The sequence below is a fragment of the Ceratina calcarata genome, unplaced genomic scaffold (assembly GCF_001652005.2).
Source record: "Ceratina calcarata isolate Rehan_Ccalc_2016 unplaced genomic scaffold, ASM165200v1 scaffold255.2, whole genome shotgun sequence".
Taxonomy (NCBI): Eukaryota; Metazoa; Arthropoda; class Insecta; order Hymenoptera; family Apidae; genus Ceratina; species Ceratina calcarata.
This window is the reverse complement of record NW_017147567.1, coordinates 1,091,130-1,110,095: the sequence shown is the minus strand read 5'-3', so window position 1 is coordinate 1,110,095 and position 18,966 is coordinate 1,091,130. Positions and strand designations below refer to the sequence as shown.

Sequence of the window (18,966 nt, the reverse complement as noted above, 5' to 3'; positions counted from 1 at the left end):
GAATCCCACGCTGTGCCCTTGTTCATCACTGCATTGCAGTTCTCTATCTTCGAAATTGTGTGTTCCATGACAGACGCTTGCGCCGTGCTGTTCGTTCTGTGAAAGTACAGTTCTTTCACTCACGTAAACCTTTGCTTTGTAATATTGTGTACGTTCGAAACAGCGTGTAGAAGTGTTTATGTTTTGTGTAAAATATATTTCAAGGAAGAGACATTAGAACGAGTAGAGCTGTATATTAGTTAGCAACAGCCGTCCGCTGAAGGGAACATCGAAATAGTTTTATTCGTATCCTTTCTGCTTCATGTTCCATCATGAGTGACTATTCAGCGGTTGCGCCGCCTCAAAATTTTAGCCAAAGCTCCGCTTTCGCTGCGGCTCTACAACGTGCGAAGCAAGTAAGTGAACCCATATATCGAGTAAACATCGCGCGGATTATAATTGTACTGAGTATAGATTTCAGTAAGTAGTAGGCTGTACTTAACACCTCCCTAAAGACCATGCGTCCACTTTGGTTCGTAATAAATAGATCACTTCTACTCGTATCAACCATCACGTTCGTTTATGATAATATCTTTTATTCGAATGTTTAACTCGGTCTGACGGATTTTCCTTGTTGATGAACGATAAATAATGCAAATATGATTGCTTGCTAGATTGCAGCCAAAATCAACCCAGCTGGTGCCCAGAATAGTCAGGACACCAAATTGAAACGTCCTCTGGAAGATGGTTCAGGTAATGCACCTCGGAACAATTCGATTATCTTCGCAGGGTGATCATTGGGGATCAAAATGAATAACATTGAATCACACGTATGATTTTAGAACCTGAAGCAAAGAAAATGGCATCATTGGTATCAGATCCATTAATAGGACTTCGAGGTTCAGCAGGAAGTAATTCATTGGGAGATTCGAATAATCAGTCGGGGCGAGGAGGCCAAGCAGGATCTTCGGGACCGATTGGAAATGTAGGAGGTATTTGTAACGAAGATATCAGAGTTCCCGATAACATGGTTGGTCTGAGTAAGTAGACACTTATTTACATCTCTTTTGTCCTCAAAGTAGAACGCGAACTATTCTCGTTGTCATAAATGTTTTGTGATCCATTGAATCTCTCTTCGTTCCTTCTATTTTATGCGTGCATTGAATTATTTGTGTAGAGATGAACAGTGTAAAGAAAGTTGAACTTGAAACTGCGTTGGTCCTTTGACGAACCGTCGTAATTAATAACGATATCTTTACAGTCATTGGCAGAGGTGGAGAACAAATAACGCGATTGCAGAGTGAAACGGGATGTAAAATTCAAATGGCGCCGGAGAGCGGACTACCTGAACGTACTTGCACGTTAACTGGCTCTCGAGAAGCTGTCAAGTAACTTGTTTTTCCCTTCTTATTTCGTTAATTTTAACTCTTTTGTATGCAATGCAATTTTTCCACTTTACAAACGAAGGATTACTCCGTGGTGTATGTCAACCGGCACGTACCGATCACACTTATAATACAATATACGTATATATATGTACGTATACACATATATACATATATGTAATTGTACATGTGTAGATACACTTATGTATATAGACAGACATTCACATACAGGGACACATGTACGGTAAAACAAACCTGCTATCCTCCTTGTATCTGATGTATAAGAAATCGATGGTAGATTATGATTTACTTAAATAACAATATATCCACCTAGTTCCATTGTAAAACGTAGAAACACCTGAAAGTATCAACTGTCTCTCTCGTATCTCGATGAAATGGTTTTAATGAGAAAAATAGAAGCGAAACAACTATGATATCGTCATGTTGGTTGTAACATATGATCGTAATGCTTTGTGTACACTGACCGTGATCGTTAGAAAACGTGCTGCGAGCACACGCAGCAAATAGATACCGATTGCGTGTGTTTTAGTATACTCCGTACGCTATCATTTCATGTTAACATGCATTTCTTGAATGTAGGTTACATGCTTTTGCATATTGAAAACTGTCTGAACTGTTTTACAGAATCTTTATTTAGCTCCTGGATGCGAATAGCGGGCTCATACTTGACATTACATATATATATACATATATATATATATATATATGCTTCGGAATAATTTCTCATTCGAGAATTTATCGAATAAGTTGTGGCTTTTGATTTGGTCATTTTGTACTTACTAATAGTTTTTTGCTTTCAATAGGATATGGAGAGAAAGAAGGAAGGAAGGAGGATAGGATGTGCATGGGGACGTGTTGTTCGCAACGAGAGGAGAGATTGAATTTTTTATTTGTTTGAATCTGATTATGATTAAGCGTACGACGTCTTAACATGAAGTTTCGTTTTATTATACACGTTTAAGAAATAACTCGTTCTTAAATAAAAAAGAGATGATGCGACTCGTAATATTTTTTGGCACACGGTAGATGTTCGCGTTATGTGTTGCAAACAAATTGCATTACTGTATAATTGATAGATTACGTCCGAGGCTTGGTACTATTCGAGATTACATTGCGCGTGAAAATCGTCTGTGTTTCAGCCGCGCTAAAGAGTTAGTACTGACGATTGTGAACCAACGAAGTAGAACTGAGGGTATTGGCGATATGAGCGGGGGCGGCGGTGGTGGCGGTGGCGGCGGCGGCGGAATGATGGGTCATCCGGGGTTCGTTGAAATAATGATCCCTGGGCCGAAGGTTGGCTTGATCATTGGTAAAGGAGGGGAAACGATAAAACAACTTCAAGAAAAATCTGGAGCTAAAATGGTTGTGATCCAAGAAGGTCCGTCGCAGGAACAAGAGAAACCTTTGAGGTAACGGACGGTGACCAGCATTTTCATATCGGCGAGTAGTTTTAAATTCTCGTTCAGCAGCTATATATACACTTGTTGTCCATAGGATAACCGGTGACCCCCAAAAAGTTGAATATGCCAAGCAATTAGTATATGAATTGATAGCTGAAAAAGAAATGCAAATGTTTCATAGAGGTGCAAGGGCTAGCGATAGGAGCGGCGGAAATTATTCGAATGATAATAGTTTTAATCATAATTCTGGAACCACTGACGGAGTCGAGGTACATTCTGCATTTCGCTAAACGTTGACGGTCTTACATGCGCAATGTTTGAAAACCCTTCTATAACCGTGCAACGCCGTTCACCCAAACATAACTTATCTTGTATATTCGATCGGGCTTTAGGTACTTGTTCCGAGGGCTGCGGTGGGAGTTGTTATTGGTAAAGGAGGAGATATGATTAAAAAGATACAGGCGGAAACTGGCGCGAGGGTTCAGTTTCAGCAAGGACGCGAAGACGGTCCCGGAGATAGAAAATGTATAGTGTCCGGTAAACATCAAGCCGTGGAGCAAGTGCGCCAACGTATTCAAGAGCTCATCGACAGTGTAATGGTTAATATTATGCTTCCACGTATCTTCTGGTTTGATTATTCCGTGAGATGTTATTCGAGTTATTCTTGAATGTTCCAGAGAAGAGATGACGGCAGAACTAATATGGGGGCCAGGAGCGGTTCGCGTGGAAATAACGGGTTTGGTAACAATCGCAATCCGAACGAATACGGCGGATGGGACAGACGTCAAGGAGGTGGTCCTATGCAAGATAAAATAGAAACAACGTTCACCGTACCGTCATCGAAATGTGGTATTATTATTGGCAAAGGCGGTGAAACTATTAAGCAAATAAATCAACAAACCGGTGCACATTGTGAACTGGATAGAAGAAATCAAAGTAACGAGAACGAGAAAATTTTCATAATTCGTGGAAACCCCGAGCAAGTTGAACACGCGAAAAGAATATTTAGTGAAAAATTAGGCATGGTAAATAGCTCATAACAATATCATGTACGAAAAGATGAATTCATAGTTATTTATTCACATCTCAGGCTCCTGCTAACGCGTCGTTCACTGGCACGCAAGGAGCGATCGGATATAATCCAACGTGGAACGCTGGGACAGCTTACCAAGCCTGGCCGACTCAACCACAAACTACAGACGCAGGTAACAAGTTTTTAAACGATGAATACATAACCATTAAATAAACGTGACTGACTGATGTGTGTCGCGTAAGGTGCTGCGAATCAGGCGCCTGTCCAAGTGAATCCACAAACGGGACAGCCGGATTATAGTGCACAATGGGTAGAGTATTATCGGTCGCTTGGTATGCACAGAGAAGCGGACATGATCGAGCAGCAAGCGAAACAGGGGAAACAGGATCACAATCAACAATCAGGTATCTGATACACCGTGAAGATCGACTCGCCTCGAGTAGTGTTAATCTAAATTTGTCTTTACAGCGAACGCGCAGAATCAAAGTAATCCATCGGCAGCTGGTGCTGGTGGACCGACACAACAGCAGCAACAACAAACGCAGCAGCAGCAGCAGCAGCAGCAACAGCAACAAGCCGGAGTTACGCAAAACGGTGGCCAAGCTGATTACAGTGCACAATGGGCGGAGTATTATAGAAGTATCGGTAAAATAAAAGAAGCCGAAGCTATAGAGGCTCAAATGAAAGCGGGAAAGGTAAGTTGAAACCTCGATGTCCCATCGATTGTGTATCGACAGCACTATCAGGAGTAATCGAATATCTTTGATTTTCATCAGTTGGGAATGCCGAATAATCAAATGGCTCAGCAGATGCAGAGTATGCAAGGTCAATCGGGACCAGCGGCCGGGACTCCGAATGCATTTCCGCAAGCTTATGGCGGATATCCGACGATAAATGCCGGCTCGACGCCGGCAGGTTATTACGCGGCGGGTGCTGGATCCACGGGGCAACCGCAAGCCGGCCAACAGAATGCATCTTTCCCTACAGGCTATCAAAACTACCCATACTCACAGGCAAACGCGGAAAGTTAAATTCCCACCAGGAAATAAATTAGCTGTAAGTATGAATTCAATTTATATACATCGATTTTGAGTCGCCAGAAAATTGTATGATATTATGATGGTTTTATTCTAACTTGGCAAGATTCGTAGTCTTCTTTTATATCATACAATTGTTCGAAATATCCGACCATATTATTGTTATTATTAAGTCAATGTAAAATCGAGAATAGTGAAATTAGAATAAAGATATGCAATTCGACTTGTAACTACATTATAATTTATAGTTAAATCGTTCGAGATCTCATATGGTAAATATATCTAACTCGAGTATTAATTTATACGGAAACAAGTCGACTGATTCATGAATATTGTATACACACGGCATTTGCATATAAATTGTTCTAATGTGACTTGAATATCGCACTGGTAATAATTGTTTGTCGATGGAACACGCACGAATGATTTTAACATTATTTTTGTTCCATCCGGTTGACCATGTATTATCATTTGCATTTATATTGACTTGATATTCACTGTTCCGTTATTATAACGACAATCAATGGTGTAAGAAGAAAGGAGTACATTGACGAATTGTTGATACTTTCAGGGAGTTAAACATTTATATAAAAATAACAAGTTTGTAATAACTCGAACGTTGTTTTGTACACGAACATTGATAGCCGCGATATTTTACACCTTTGAAAGTATACTTACGTTCACGCCACCCTCTTCATATGTTTTATTATGACCGTTTGTTTATTTCAGATAGTTTTCAGATAGTTTCCCATCGGGATGATGCGGTTAATGCCTGCTGTAACTTCATATACTGTTTACAATAAATTACGATAGTTGGTCGCTTCGCAAAACTCCATACCACTTTTAAAGAATGCCGCTAAAATCAACTATGTTCTATTTATACTATAATATTTTGTGTTTTTTTTTATATATATACATATATATAAATAGATATACAAATATTGTAGGATACTCATGGTTTTAATTTTAAGTAATGTGAGAGAGAGAGAGAAAGAGAGAGAGAAACATGCCAGAAATCGAGCATTATATTATATCTACACGATGTCCGCTTATGTTCTTACTTATACTACTGTATGTATTTTTGTTCCATAACACCCGATTGTAACATAAACTGGCAGGTGATAAGCAGCAGCAGCAGGTGAAAAACAGGAACGGGGGAATCTGCAACAATATTATCCACATATTATGCTTCCCACTTATCATTAAAGATACTAAAATATATTATCCTTAACGATATATCGATAAGAAAACCGTCTAGATACTTATTTCGATATCTTATCTCATTATTTATGTTTCACTGGCTCATTCATGAAACACATTTTGCCCTTAGCGAATTAGGAAAAAGTTTTATAGTATAATAATCGGTCGTATAAAAGCGACCGTCATTCGTTTCTGTTTCTATCGCCTATCAATTGTTTTATTCATTCATTGTGTATGAAAGAGAAAATATAATATACGTATGGTGGTCTACGTAATATGCTATATTATAACAATACTAAATACAATTTTACCTTGGTTCCTTTGTATTTTCTTGTTAAATACCACTACTATTTTAGATATTTTTTAGAGCCGCCAGTTATAGGAATGTTTCCTACCTGTGTTTCTGCATAAAAATCTCATCGAGGGGGATACTTACTGTTTTAAGTATTTCATACAGCATTCTGTCCGTTTACGTCCGCGAGAAGGAAACGGGGACCCGCAATTACGGAGTCCAGCGGACGGCATATCGAATCACCGCTTTTTATACCCGCAACTTGTACAACTGTATTTATATTATTTACTAATTTTATCGAACGATTATTTACATGGATGTATACCGATTGGAGTAGACAAGTCTGAACCGATTTTACTAATCACGCACGTCTATATATAATCGACATTTAAATTGTCTTAATTTTGTCAGAACCGAAGTTGAATTTAAAAAACGACACATTCGTATATATATATGTATATATACGTACATTATAATAATCGTAACTTGTAATCGTGGGACATTTATTATCAATTTAATCGTTGTGATTTCTCTTTTTTTTCTCGCCTACGATTCGAATATATTATATACATATTTACGTTACATTGATCAGAGGATACCGGCATTGGCAACCTTATTTTATTATTTCTCCATTATAGAAAATTTACGAACAAGTATTAAACCAACCAAGTATATGTATCGACACGTACGTAATAAAATTATTTTTTTTACACGTAACATGTATGCTTGTATATCTTACAAATACATCGTTTGATTTTTAAGTGCATCGAACGTGTTTCAGGAACAAGGATGACATAAACCAATTTCCATTGCCATTAATTAAGACAAGTTCGGATACTAGACATCTAAAATGTTTCTCATGTTTTATAGACTGAATGTTGTTGAGACTTTTAGAAGGAACCGAATCGATTTGTAATGATGTTTGTAAATCTGCTTGCCCGGTCCGGAGGAAAGGAATAAAGATTATTCAGAAATAAGATACATTTCAAAGCCCACAATTATTTATTGCACGTGAAATAATGATCATTTCATGATTCCAGCTTTCGATACTTCAATGTTTCACTCGGTGTATACATAATAATTTGTTCTACAGACACGCATCGTACGTAAGCGTTCAATTTATACATTATGTACATGTGTACAATATATGTACATATGCGATCAGACTATCCAAACCTATACATGTATGTGTGTTCAACACATAATCGTTCTAGAATCATTAAAAAATACATTCGTCGATACCTTACTTTAACAAATTCTACCTCTACGCCGAACATATCCATCGATATACATACACAATATGTACAATCACGCACGAAGCGTTCATAGAAAGAAAACGCTATCATGTGAACAAAATGTTTATACACGAAGAAAACTCGTTGAATCGAATGAATCGGAACGCAAGTACGTATATATCTATGTTAATTTAAGCTTCTAAATATTATTTGCCAGCAAATAATACCACTCTGTTAATTGACCCAGTGGATATTTTATCTATAACCGCGTTAAATCTAGGAACAGATCTTCAGATCTCTGGCGGCGGGCCATACATCGGATTTAATTGTTGTGTGCAACGTACGAACGTGGCACGTCGAGGTAATTCGCGTAATCGTTCGGCTCCCGTGTACGTGCAGGCGGACCGTAAACCACCCAGTATATCCAACACGGTGTTCTCCACCGGCCCTTTATAAGGTACTTCCACGGTTTTACCTTCCGACGATCTAAACGGAAAATTATTAATGTGAAAACGTGTTCCAATTCGATTCGTTTGTAACTGTAGCTCATAAACGGACCTGTATTCGGCGACACCACCGGCGTGTTTCTTCATTGCCGTGCTCGATGCCATCCCATAAAACAGTTTCAGTTTCCTCCCATTTTTTTCAATAATCTCCCCGCCACATTCGTCGTGCCCAGCGAACATGCCACCGGCCATTACAAAATCTGCCCCGGCACCGAATGCCTTTGCTAAATCACCCGGACACGTGCAACCGCCATCCTGCAATGGAATGCGAAATCAATAAATTTGACTTAAATCACTGGAAGAATCGTTGCATGTGCAAAACCAACGCGAGACTATGTATTTACAGAAATAATGTGTCCTTTCAAGCCATGAGCAGCGTCCGCGCATTCGATCACAGCGCTCAATTGTGGATATCCAACGCCGGTCTTCATCCTCGTCGTGCACACCGATCCTGGACCAATTCCAACTTTGATCACATCGGCCCCGGATAGTATCAACTCTTCGACCATCTCGCCAGTGACCACGTTCCCTGCCTACATACAAATACTTCGTACTACATACATTAAATCAATCAACGGTCGGTCTCAATCAATGATGATGATGACGATGATAACAGCAATAGAAAAATAAATATTTCGAAAGAAATTAATATTTCATTTTAAACATGTGGGTATGTATCGATACCAATTACTTTTAAATTATATCGGTTCGCGATTACGACTTACGATTATGGTGTGATTGGGAAATTCTGCTCTCACTTTCCTAACATATTCTACAAAGTGTTGCGAGTATCCATTCGCTACGTCCAAGCAAATAAATATTAAATTTGGAACGGCCGCCAGAACATTCGACAGTCGTTCGAAATCATCCTTCCCCGTGCCAGAGCTAGCAGCCATATGTTGAATGCATTCGGGATTGTTGAGCGCGAACTCTTTCCATTCTTCTGGCGAATAATACTTGTGCACGGTGGTGAACAGGCCGTGCTACGAGTCAGAATAAAATTATCAACTACCTCTATTACGCGAAAAGCTCGAACAGAATAAAAGTGGAAATATACTTTCGACAAGGCTTTGGCCATTTCAAATGTTCCAACCGTGTCCATATTCGAAGCCATTACTGGTATTCCCTTGTAAGTTTGTCCAGAGTTGCGAAATTTAATTTCTCTGTAAAGATCGACCTGAAACGGATAAGGAACTTTGTTTAATTAAAAATTAATCATCGAGCCAATTCTTTTTGTTGATATTGCCCCAAGAATATGAAGATAACGTGCACGCATGCAATAGAGATAAGAACGTTTCGTCCTTGAACAATTCCATCCTGAGGATGCACTTTTTTGCATGCAGCCAGCAACGTAGTATTTGCACGTTAACGTTTCAAAAAAGTGTACGTGAATTATGATAATTTGCAATTACATCGATTTTATGTGAACCGGTATTAGGTTCCATACAGAAAAAAGATATGAACAACTTTTGTTACTTACATCGGATCTGCTCTTTAACGTGCTCCTCTTCGGCCGGAGCAGCACATCTTTAAAATCTAATTTAATATCATTTATAATATTAGGCATTTCGATTAATTAATTTTTCGTTCACTTCGCTGTAAGTAGACGACTGCAGATGACCCAGGCGACTAGTTGTCGTGACCACAACCCAAATTGACCCAGACAAACCGACTCTTCTCCTGTCCTGTCGAGGAATAAATGGGAATAAAGATCATGAATGCGGAGCCATGTACATATATATGTACATACACATACACATACTACACATCTATGACATATAATATAATTCGCGATGATATCTCTGAATTTGCATGTATGCGGTGCTAATAGTCGTTGAATTTGTATTGGTAACACGTATTGAAATGCATCATTGATTTAAATTAGTCAAATAACGAAGATTTATGATAGCAACACATCATTTATGGTACGTTTATGCGACAGGGTATGAAATAACCATAATGCAAAAACGAGAAATTGATTCGTTCACTTTTCCTGCAGGATAATTTATTCTAACACTCAGAATTTCAAAATCTTTGTATAAACTTACGTGGGATAGGAATTTAAAGCTATACCAGTTTCCAGTCGCGATATTTATTGCTGCATCGACAATATCGACATAACTGTTACTATGCGAGAATTGCTTAGAAGACAGCTGTACAACAACCCGCGTTATAAGTACTCTTACACGTTTCAAAGATAATCGTTGCATTCAACGAATGAATATCTTTTTAGATTTACCAAAAATTATGTATATTAAAGGTGTCGATTTACCGTGAAAGAAATAAGCGAAGGATACAATTTTTAAGTTTTCTTTATTGAATTTACAATTACGTGGAATGCATCGCGCGTAAACATCACAATTTGGAAAAAGGTACGACGCGATGTTTAGACGGTGAAACTAATTCATATCCGAAGAAATGAACGATGCGAAATCATGAGAGCTGTTGACTAGGCTGAGTTTTGATGAGTCTCGAGTTCAAGGCGGGAATGATTAGAAATCGAATGCATGATCGAATTTTACGTGTCGCTGGCAGTCGAGAAAGGAGGCAGTGCAAGGAACGGGGTTCGAGGGGGAAGGAACAATTATTTTACATATTTTGGAATTCGTCGGTGCCATTAGCGTTGAGCATAAGTATGTTAGGATTCTCCTTTTCGAAGGCAGTCGCGTCCCTGCCTCCGGGTCGTTCTTCCTGCCCCCATTCACCCAGGGCCCCGCACATCACGTCCGGTTGCTCTCGTAGCTTCTCCTCCTCCTTCTGTGAGATTACTAACAATTTATGGTGAAACCATACATTTATGGTTGCACATCGACATAATATTTAGTAAAAGATTTTTAGAACAGGCGTCGACTGAACGGAAATTTAATTCATCTACCATCGCGCTACATTACACCTCGTTATTATAAATTATAACTGACATGCCTTTCAAACATCGAAATCACAATTACAAGATTCACAACGAGAACCAGTGATGGTACGATAGGATTACTTAATTTTGTTTTTCACAAACCTGTTTATCCTCTTCAGCAAATTTGTCAAACATATTCGCATACAGCTTTTTCTCTTTCGCTAATTGTTTCTTAATTAGATTATTACAAATCGCGATTTGTTTCGTGGCTGCCGTATTCTTCGGTTCCACGCGCAACACCTCTTGGAAGTCTTTAATCGCGATTTCGGGTGACGCCAGCGCGAGGTAAGCCTGCCCTCGTCTGAACAACGCCTTTTCGTTCTGTGGACTCAATATCAGCGCCTCGTTGCACGCGTCTTTCGCCTCGACGTTTCGATCCATCTTTAAGTGACACAACGCCAAATTCAAGTACGCCGATAAAATAAGATTTTCTCTTTCCGTTTTAAGATCCTCTTCGAAATCTTTCCTGTATTCCAGAAACGAGGTGACCGTCTTATACATTTTAGTCGCTAAATTGTATCTGCATGCCTTAAAGTAATTAGTTCCCTTCTCTTTGTAAATCTTGGCTTGTTCTATCCGCTCGCTATTGTTCAACGACCAAGCATTTACGCCCTGAAAAAAAGACAGTAAACATCACGTTGATCGATCCGTGGCCAATTTTAATCCACGGAATAGTTACCTTCTCGAAACTTTTCAATTCCACTGTATATTCGACGGTCGCATTTGGTGGAATGTTAAATTCGGAATTCCCTTCTTTCTTAAATGCATATTTACTTTTTATTTTAAGTTTCGATTTCTCTCCCTGTTTAAAACTCTCCAACGCCTTCTCTACACCCTCTATGACGCCAACGTCTTCTCCTTCGCCGAGCGTAAATTGTACGTCTCTGTCCTCGAATATTTTCTCGTTATACACTCCGGTTAAATGTACTGAAACGAAATTTACATTGATAAAACGTCGTCCATCGGTCAAGTGATGTATACGACAAAGCAAACGCTAATTCGCGTTATTTAATTTTATTTACCATTTACTAAAGCACCCTCGTTAGGAGTAATGGGGTCTTTTCCTTGGACAATTTGATACCTCTCGATACTTCCATCTTTCTCAGGGCTCAGATCTTCTCCTTTCCAATCGATCATCTCGATCTAAAATCAAATCGACAATACATTTCAATTTTAGAAAAGCTGCGTGTTTCAACTCGATCACTTACTTCAAATTTAAGCGTTGAATTCGGAGGAATTTTCGGGGGGCTACCGGTTTCTCCATACGCGTATTCGGGAGCACAAGTCAATATTGCGACTTCGCCCTTTTTCATAGTAGCCACTCCTATGTCCCATGCTTTAATAACAGTTCCTTTTTTTAGCTCAAATTGAAATGGATCATTACGGTCCTTGCTGGAATCGAATTTCGTTCCGTCCAGCAAAGTGCCAGTATAATGAACAATTACAGTGCCTCCAGGTGAAGGAAGTTCACTTCCGACACCTTCCTTGATTATCTCCTTTGTAACGCCGCCGTCCTTGTTGGGAGATATATCTACTGGAGTTGCCATTCTAAAATAATAATTTTTAGATGAATTCAAACGGAGGCAGAAAACAAATTTATGTACATGTATATAATACGCGGACGATGATATTGCTTTTTCGCTGAACTCGATCTACGAACGGAATAACAAATCAAGAATTAATTTGTCGAGTACAGTACGGGCGTTTAATAAGATCGTACGACTCGTTATTACAATCGGTATGCATGTAATTATAGTAATAAAAAAATTAGAAATATTCGTAGGATGTTTACTATGCGGCAATGTAAATAAGAATTCGTGATTATGATAATTTAACAATACTCACTTCTTATGCAATATATACTATGTATAATACTTTCTTAATAAAATAGCGGTTTCAGTAGGAGCAAGTAGGAATGCCGTAACGCAACCCTAAGCAGCCCTTTAAACAAGGTAGACGATTCCAGAAACGAAATAGATCTCGCGTCTCGCAGCAGTCGCTATCGGAGCCCGTTGAAGCTCATTCAAAAGTGATCAAATTCCATAGAACTTACCAGAAATTCTAAAGCCGAATTATAATTAATCGTTACATAGAAATGGAGCAAAATCTTCAATTGCGACGCCGCGCACGACGATCCGCCATCCGCCAGCGCCGCGCCAGTGCGCCAGTGCAATCAGTGGAGGTGGAATCGCTGTTGTCACACGAGAGGTTACGGAGGGTACACATGTTGTCACGTAACCGTAGCATTTGACACGTCAAACCGATCAGTCTCCCGTTAAACCGGATAAGCATTAAACGGGTGATCATGACCATGATGTTCCCCGTCGACGTGAACGCATCTATGAGCGACCTAAACCTTTTAAACTAGCTCTTTCTATTTTACGCGCTGATCGAAGTTAGGAAAGGAGGCGATCTGGATTCTTACTGTTACGGGATGTGATGCGAGGGATCGACCACCGAACATGCCAAAATTTCGAATGCTTCCGCGTACCTCGCGCATCGTGGCATTATGTTCCGCCGCGAATTTCATAAACGCAGCGGATCGCGTTATAATGCCCGTAGCGATCGTCCCCATGGCCGACGAATTCAAATGGAATCTGTATTGGCAAGGCTGGATACTCTCTGCCTTTGCTTTCGGTTATTTTACTAGTCAGGTACACATCGTTATTTATATTCCTCCCAAACGGTTCTATATTCTATTTGTACACTTTGTATGACCATTGGATTCATTGTCTCTCACAGCTAATTAATCAATTTTCTTATATCAGATTATCGGTGCAAGTACAGCGAGTCGTTTTGGGTGTAAAACGGTACTAATGTTGGCTGTTTTATTGTGGTCTATTAGCACGGTCGTAACTCCGATTTTAGCACAGTCGGTTCCACTGCTCATCGTTTGTAGAGTGGTTTTGGGACTCGGAGAAGGCCTAGGTAAGCCGATCTCAGCGAATGACATGTTACTTCGTTGTTATCGTTGCCACGTGTTACTTTCCAGGTCTACCAGTTATTTTTCACCTGTTTGCTCACAACGTACCCGTGGAGGAGAGATCCAGAGCATTTGGGTACCTTGTAGCAGCTGGCTCTGTAGGACAAGTGGTTGCATCCGTTGTAAGTTCGATTTACATCTAATAAAATGCTACATAGTAACATCAATATTAATTGGTTTGTAATTCTTGAAATATATACAGCTGTGCCCACATTTGTCGTGGCAAACAGGATTTTATTTATTCGGTATAATTGGTATTGTATGGACACTTCTATGGTTGATACTTTACCACGAGACTAATTCTCAAGACGAAATTCCATTATTTGTACCTAAGGTAATCGATTCACTTAAACTCCCGAGTGGATGCGAAAAGGGCTCGTCGATATTCTCAAATTTTTTAGGTAACGCAAAATCGAAGTTTACGATGGACGGAATTCATTTCGCATTGGGCTCTGTGGGCACTGTACATAGCACATTTCGCAATGAATTGGAGCAACTATATAATAATGCAATGGTTACCGACTTATCTAGCCAGGAGTCTCTCTGCCAACAAAGAGAGTATTAGTTTCACGGCACTTCCGTATATTGTCAACTCTCTCGTTGGCATAGGTGCGTACCGTCAAACGCTATGTTCTCATTGGCATAGTTGCCTATTGGACAACCGAAACATTTGTTAATTTTTGAATAGTTGCCGGACACAGTGCCGATAATTTAATACAGAAGAGATGGTCCGTTTTGTCTGTGAGAAGGTTGATGACAAACATAGGCCTGGTCGGTCCCGGCGCGTTCCTGTTAGCTTTCTGCGCCGTCGACAATTTGCTCGCTGCAGTGATGTCAGTATCGAAGTCAACCGCGGAACGCGTTTGAAGATAATTTCTCCCAACTAATTTCTGATTATTCTATAGCTTCGTGTCGATCTCCATGGGGCTCTGCGCGTGCAATTCTGCCGGCCACCTGAGTAATCACGCGGACATAGCGCCTAATCACGCAGGAATCACGTTTGCAGTTTCAAATACAATTGTGCGCTTTCGTTCTCATATCTCGGCGTAATATCAATAATTCTTTAAGACGAGTGCATTACGATTTAATCGCGTGTTTTAGGCAACTGTACCGGGTATTCTGTGTGGCCCGTTAACAGCCGAACTTGTGACTGCGTCGCACGGTCGTTGGATGCCCGTTTTTGTTCTGGCTGCAGCGATCAATTTCACGGGGGCCATCATATACCAAAGTCACAGTTCCGCGCTTCCGGTATTGTGATGATTATAGGTGTTTCAACTGAAAGTCTTTTACCGGAATCAACGAAGATGCGCGATTAAAACTCCGCTCCGTAAGCGCACCTTTCTCGATTGTGGCTGACGAGAATTTTAATGACATGGCGCGTTTACGCGTTATTTGAAGACATATCAAAGCATAGAGGAAACTTATGTCGAAAGAGAATTCCCGATATTGTTTATCGTTCGGCTTCGCAGCTTCCGTCGATCTAACGCCTACCGTTCGTTACACAGAAGCACAGCGTTCATAGTTTTCTGTACGCGCTGGAATTGGTTGAATGGTTTCCTCACCGAATCGTCAAATATATATATAGTCTGATTATTTTCAATTCGTATGTTTTAACGAATACATAAGAAAATATCTTGTGATACGTTCTAATGTCAGGATGAGAGAGAATTTCATTTTAAACACGACTGTATATGCATGAAAAATGAGACTGTATACAAAGAAGAAGAGATTTAACTTTCACATATTACGACTTAAATATGTTTGGCGCACCATCGAAATAGAAATATATTAATAATTAATATACGCAGTGTATCACAGTAAGTAAATAAAAAAATATATGTTTTCTATATCGTTTCCCCATTTCCGTGTCGATATTTAATGTTTTACATAGGCTTCAACGAAACGTCTTTTTTTAGAAACTCTGACTGAAGCACGCGCGACATTGCGTTCCGTGAAATATCGTTGCCCAGGGTACGCAAACCCATCTCTATGAAAGCATTTTCTTCGTAGTTGGTCTTGGTGGTCGTTTGAATCGACGTATCGGAATTTCTCTTGTTTTTACGCAACATCGACTGTTCGTCCTTTTCGTTTACCGTTACGTTTCCTATTTTTCGATCGACGATTACTCGCGGACAATTTTGTTTCCTCCCGCTCCTTAATCTTTCTGCACTGGGTAAAGAAAAATTTTCTTCTCCCTGGTCCTCCATGATCTCGTATTGGATATCATACGGATTTATATTCAATTTCTTCAACATGCTCGCCACGTCTTTCGAGGATATATCCAACTCCTTCATCTTCGACTTCTTCTTCCCGTTCACCAAATTCTTCTCCGCCTCGTTAATATATTTCTCCAAATATTGCTCAACGTCGGCATTAATTTTCTTTTTATTTATTCGATCGATCGCGTTTGCATCTTCTAACTGACTACCAGCCGATTTCGTACAACGTTTCCCGCTTGCCACTTGCACATCGGAAATATAAGACTTCTTGTTCGATTTTCTTATGCTGTGTACGTCTTTCGACGAAATTTCATGCGGTAGATCGTTTTTCAAATGGTCACTCGATACGTTTTTGAAAGCTTCATCGACTATTTTTTCGGGTGCCTTAGGAAACAGCGTGTCTTTGATTTTTTCGACTTTTTCTTCGAAACTTATCCGAGGACGATCCAATGTTTTCACCGCACTCCGATGTAAAAATTCATTTGATTTCGGAGCCAAATAGGATCTCTGTATCTTATCTATTTCCTTCGTCATTCTCTCTAAGGTGTCATAAAGTTTCTTCGTTCGCGCGTTCGCACAATGTTTCCCCTCGATCCATCGACCCTCCGTGCGCAGAGTTCGCCAATCGGACTTCACCTTCTCGACCTCACGGTCAATTTCGCCGACGGGATTTCGTTTTTCTGTAACGACGTCGTTGCGCGAATTCAATTTTGGCAGCATGGTCCCATGGATCTGCGCGTTACTAGAATTTTGTTTATCGCCCGCACTCTTCACGGATGAATCTCCTAGGCCAATATTAGATACATCGCGTCCTCTGGTTATCGCATTACTGTTATTAGAAGGTGATGAGGAATTGGCAAACGGATCGAACTCGTAGACGAAATTGTGGGTCGCAGAAATCCTCTTCGGGACCCTTCTTCTGGTCGTTCTCTTTGGCACAGTTTCCACAGACTAGAAAAGATATTCGAGAACATAGAGAAAAGTCAGTGGGTCCGAACATAGATATCGGAATCCAGTGGGACTCCACTAACTTTCTTTAACCTCCATCCGGGTATTCTTTCCTCAGTAACATCGGCGACGTTCGCACGCGTCTTTTCACATTTAGATTTGCTACGACGGGGATCCACTTCCAATGGAACGCGTTTCTCATGGACGAACGACGCGGATATCGACGGTACAGGCGATTCTCTCTTGTTAATTTTGACTAAACGCGGCCTGTGAAAATCCAGAGAAATCAATTATTTTTTCGAAATATTCATCATCCGATTCCCGTGCGTTCACGTTTCGTCAAAATGTTTCCATTTCGTTCTCGTACTAACATCGCAGACGTTTTTATTGCTTGAGCAGCATCGCAAACGAAACCTTATGTCAGTGTCGATTGGAACAATTACTATTCGCACGCTCGCTTAGAAGAAAACGAGTCCTACTTGTTGTAAATGTTGACCCTAGTGTACTCCTCAACGATCTTCTCTGGTTTTACGAAATGTTGAAAGTTAAACAGAACCCTCTCTCCTTTCCTGTAAAAGACAGGCCCTGAACGAACGCGTTTCCTCTTGGTCGAGCTCCAAATTGATTTGCACCAACTTTTGCAATCGCTGAAAGTTTCACATTTCTTTTTCATCCCATTTACTCGTTACCAGCTTCCCTGCTTCTTCCACATCAACTTCAATTTTTGTATACCTATATTTATCTGTACTCTGCGAGATCTCTTTAGTCTCCAAATGATGCTCTATACTTCCGACGAACACGGATAGTCCGTTGATACGTTTCGCCTCGCGATTATGATCCCTAGAATTCTCAGGATACAGCGGCAGGAAAGCTGGAGTTACATGCGACTTGGAGCAACTTGGAAATCCTTCGAGGACCTTCGCCAGTTCCGGGACCAGTCCTCGTAGCCCGTTTCTATTTCAGGATCAAGTTCTATACGTCATTTATTTATAACCTGCGTTAAAAACTGTTTCGTCGACATTCGGAAAAAACAAAGTAAAGGCTAGAAGACATGAAGGCTAACAGAAGAAGAAGACGTATATATAGACATAGGTATAGATAATATTAGTTTATGCGTTCTTTTTTCAGAGCGCACAGATTATAGTCGGAGAGCTCGGAGCCAAAAAAGTCTCTAAAATGACAAAAGCTATTTCTTTGACAGTCAATTACAGTACTGGTGTACATGAATATGCTCTGGTCGGTCAAGCAGCCATTAGGACAGGTGCCCTAGGTGCGCCGTCAAACATCAGTCAAACATGTCTTTGACCATTTGACTATTAGAAGACTGTAGAAGACGCGATGACAGCAGACAGAGATGAAAAGGGAGATTGCTCATTTCTTTGTTCGAAAGTGGATACGGCTCACTACCGCACCCTAGTGTCAATGTCCATTATTTAAGGGGAAATAGACGTAGTTTAGGAGGGATTGTGCACTACTCCCCTCAAAAAGTGGATACGCCGTACAGAGCTGAAAATATACGCATAAGATTTGCCATGCTCGTGCCTAGGGTATTCGTCTACAAGCGCTCCATCTCGCGGCCGGCTTCGTGCATCTCCTAAAAGAAGGGGCGCGTGTCGAGTGACGCAGTACGTGCGTGTGTGCGTGCTGACTGTCAGGCAAGCGAATTCTAAATTCACTCCTCGAGGCTCGGAATCTTCGACGCTTCGAGACTCGGAGTCTTCGAGGCTCCATGTGTTCGAAACCCAGACAATCCATTCTTTTTTTCTTTGTTGTTTATTCATCTGAAAAAATTCCAACACGTCCGTAGCATAACTGGACAC

The 18,966-nt window shown here is 40.3% G+C and overlaps 5 protein-coding genes across 10 annotated transcripts in view; 2 read left to right on the top strand and 3 right to left on the bottom strand.

Annotated features, from left to right (window-relative positions):
- Window positions 1-68: 68 nt before the first annotated feature.
- Window positions 69-6,374, top strand: Psi (P-element somatic inhibitor). 4 transcript variants are annotated; one of them, XM_026812072.1, is made up of 13 exons: window positions 69-395; window positions 654-732; window positions 822-1,019; window positions 1,241-1,367; window positions 2,525-2,794; window positions 2,880-3,054; window positions 3,178-3,384; window positions 3,463-3,810; window positions 3,876-3,990; window positions 4,061-4,222; window positions 4,287-4,513; window positions 4,595-4,874; window positions 5,974-6,374. In XM_026812072.1, the coding sequence occupies exons 1-12, from the start codon at window positions 312-314 to the stop codon at window positions 4,847-4,849; spliced, it is 2,247 nt and encodes a 748-aa protein (XP_026667873.1). In that variant the 5' UTR covers window positions 69-311; the 3' UTR covers window positions 4,850-4,874; window positions 5,974-6,374. The 4 variants fall into 4 exon arrangements, with proteins under 4 accessions (XP_026667873.1, XP_026667875.1, XP_026667874.1 ...); XM_026812074.1 differs by lacking the exon at window positions 5,974-6,374 and adding an exon at window positions 5,585-5,688 and having other exon boundaries at window positions 3,178-3,378; XM_026812073.1 differs by lacking the exon at window positions 5,974-6,374 and adding an exon at window positions 5,589-5,688.
- Window positions 6,375-7,326: 952 nt separating this feature from the next.
- Window positions 7,327-10,280, bottom strand: LOC108623225 (GMP reductase 1). The gene is made up of 7 exons (XM_018021599.2): window positions 10,137-10,280; window positions 9,569-9,773; window positions 9,146-9,265; window positions 8,814-9,071; window positions 8,433-8,621; window positions 8,141-8,343; window positions 7,327-8,068 (listed from the first exon to the last, which is right to left on the bottom strand). The coding sequence occupies exons 2-7, from the start codon at window positions 9,653-9,655 to the stop codon at window positions 7,873-7,875; spliced, it is 1,053 nt and encodes a 350-aa protein (XP_017877088.1). The 5' UTR covers window positions 9,656-9,773; window positions 10,137-10,280; the 3' UTR covers window positions 7,327-7,872.
- Window positions 10,281-10,382: 102 nt separating this feature from the next.
- Fkbp59 (FK506-binding protein 59kD) lies at window positions 10,383-13,178 on the bottom strand. Of its 3 annotated transcripts, none has more exons than XM_018021595.2 (6): window positions 13,050-13,178; window positions 12,205-12,544; window positions 12,019-12,139; window positions 11,676-11,923; window positions 11,099-11,608; window positions 10,383-10,845 (listed from the first exon to the last, which is right to left on the bottom strand). In XM_018021595.2, the coding sequence occupies exons 2-6, from the start codon at window positions 12,541-12,543 to the stop codon at window positions 10,678-10,680; spliced, it is 1,386 nt and encodes a 461-aa protein (XP_017877084.1). In that variant the 5' UTR covers window position 12,544; window positions 13,050-13,178; the 3' UTR covers window positions 10,383-10,677. The 3 variants fall into 3 exon arrangements, with proteins under 3 accessions (XP_017877084.1, XP_017877083.1, XP_017877085.1); XM_018021594.1 differs by lacking the exon at window positions 13,050-13,178 and adding an exon at window positions 12,842-13,043; XM_018021596.2 differs by lacking the exon at window positions 13,050-13,178 and adding an exon at window positions 12,842-13,043 and having other exon boundaries at window positions 10,753-10,856.
- A 20-nt stretch (window positions 13,179-13,198) lies between these two features.
- LOC108623224 (sodium-dependent phosphate transport protein 1, chloroplastic) lies at window positions 13,199-15,826 on the top strand. Its single transcript, XM_018021598.2, has 8 exons — window positions 13,199-13,650; window positions 13,765-13,924; window positions 13,989-14,101; window positions 14,182-14,313; window positions 14,381-14,588; window positions 14,668-14,812; window positions 14,885-14,999; window positions 15,081-15,826. Exons 1-8 carry the CDS (start codon window positions 13,459-13,461, stop codon window positions 15,234-15,236), a joined length of 1,221 nt encoding a protein of 406 aa, XP_017877087.1. The 5' UTR covers window positions 13,199-13,458; the 3' UTR covers window positions 15,237-15,826.
- A 10-nt stretch (window positions 15,827-15,836) lies between these two features.
- Window positions 15,837-18,966, bottom strand: part of LOC108623183 (uncharacterized) — a 3,697-nt gene continuing 567 nt past the window's right edge. Inside the window, exons 2-5 of the mRNA XM_026812084.1 lie at window positions 17,879-18,100; window positions 17,626-17,793; window positions 17,230-17,413; window positions 15,837-17,149 (exon numbers count right to left, since the gene is read on the bottom strand). Of these exons, the coding sequence (XP_026667885.1) occupies window positions 15,863-16,918 (1,056 nt within the window). The 5' untranslated portion in view covers window positions 16,919-17,149; window positions 17,230-17,413; window positions 17,626-17,793; window positions 17,879-18,100 and the 3' untranslated portion in view covers window positions 15,837-15,862. The remainder of the gene's footprint in view (window positions 17,150-17,229; window positions 17,414-17,625; window positions 17,794-17,878; window positions 18,101-18,966) is intronic.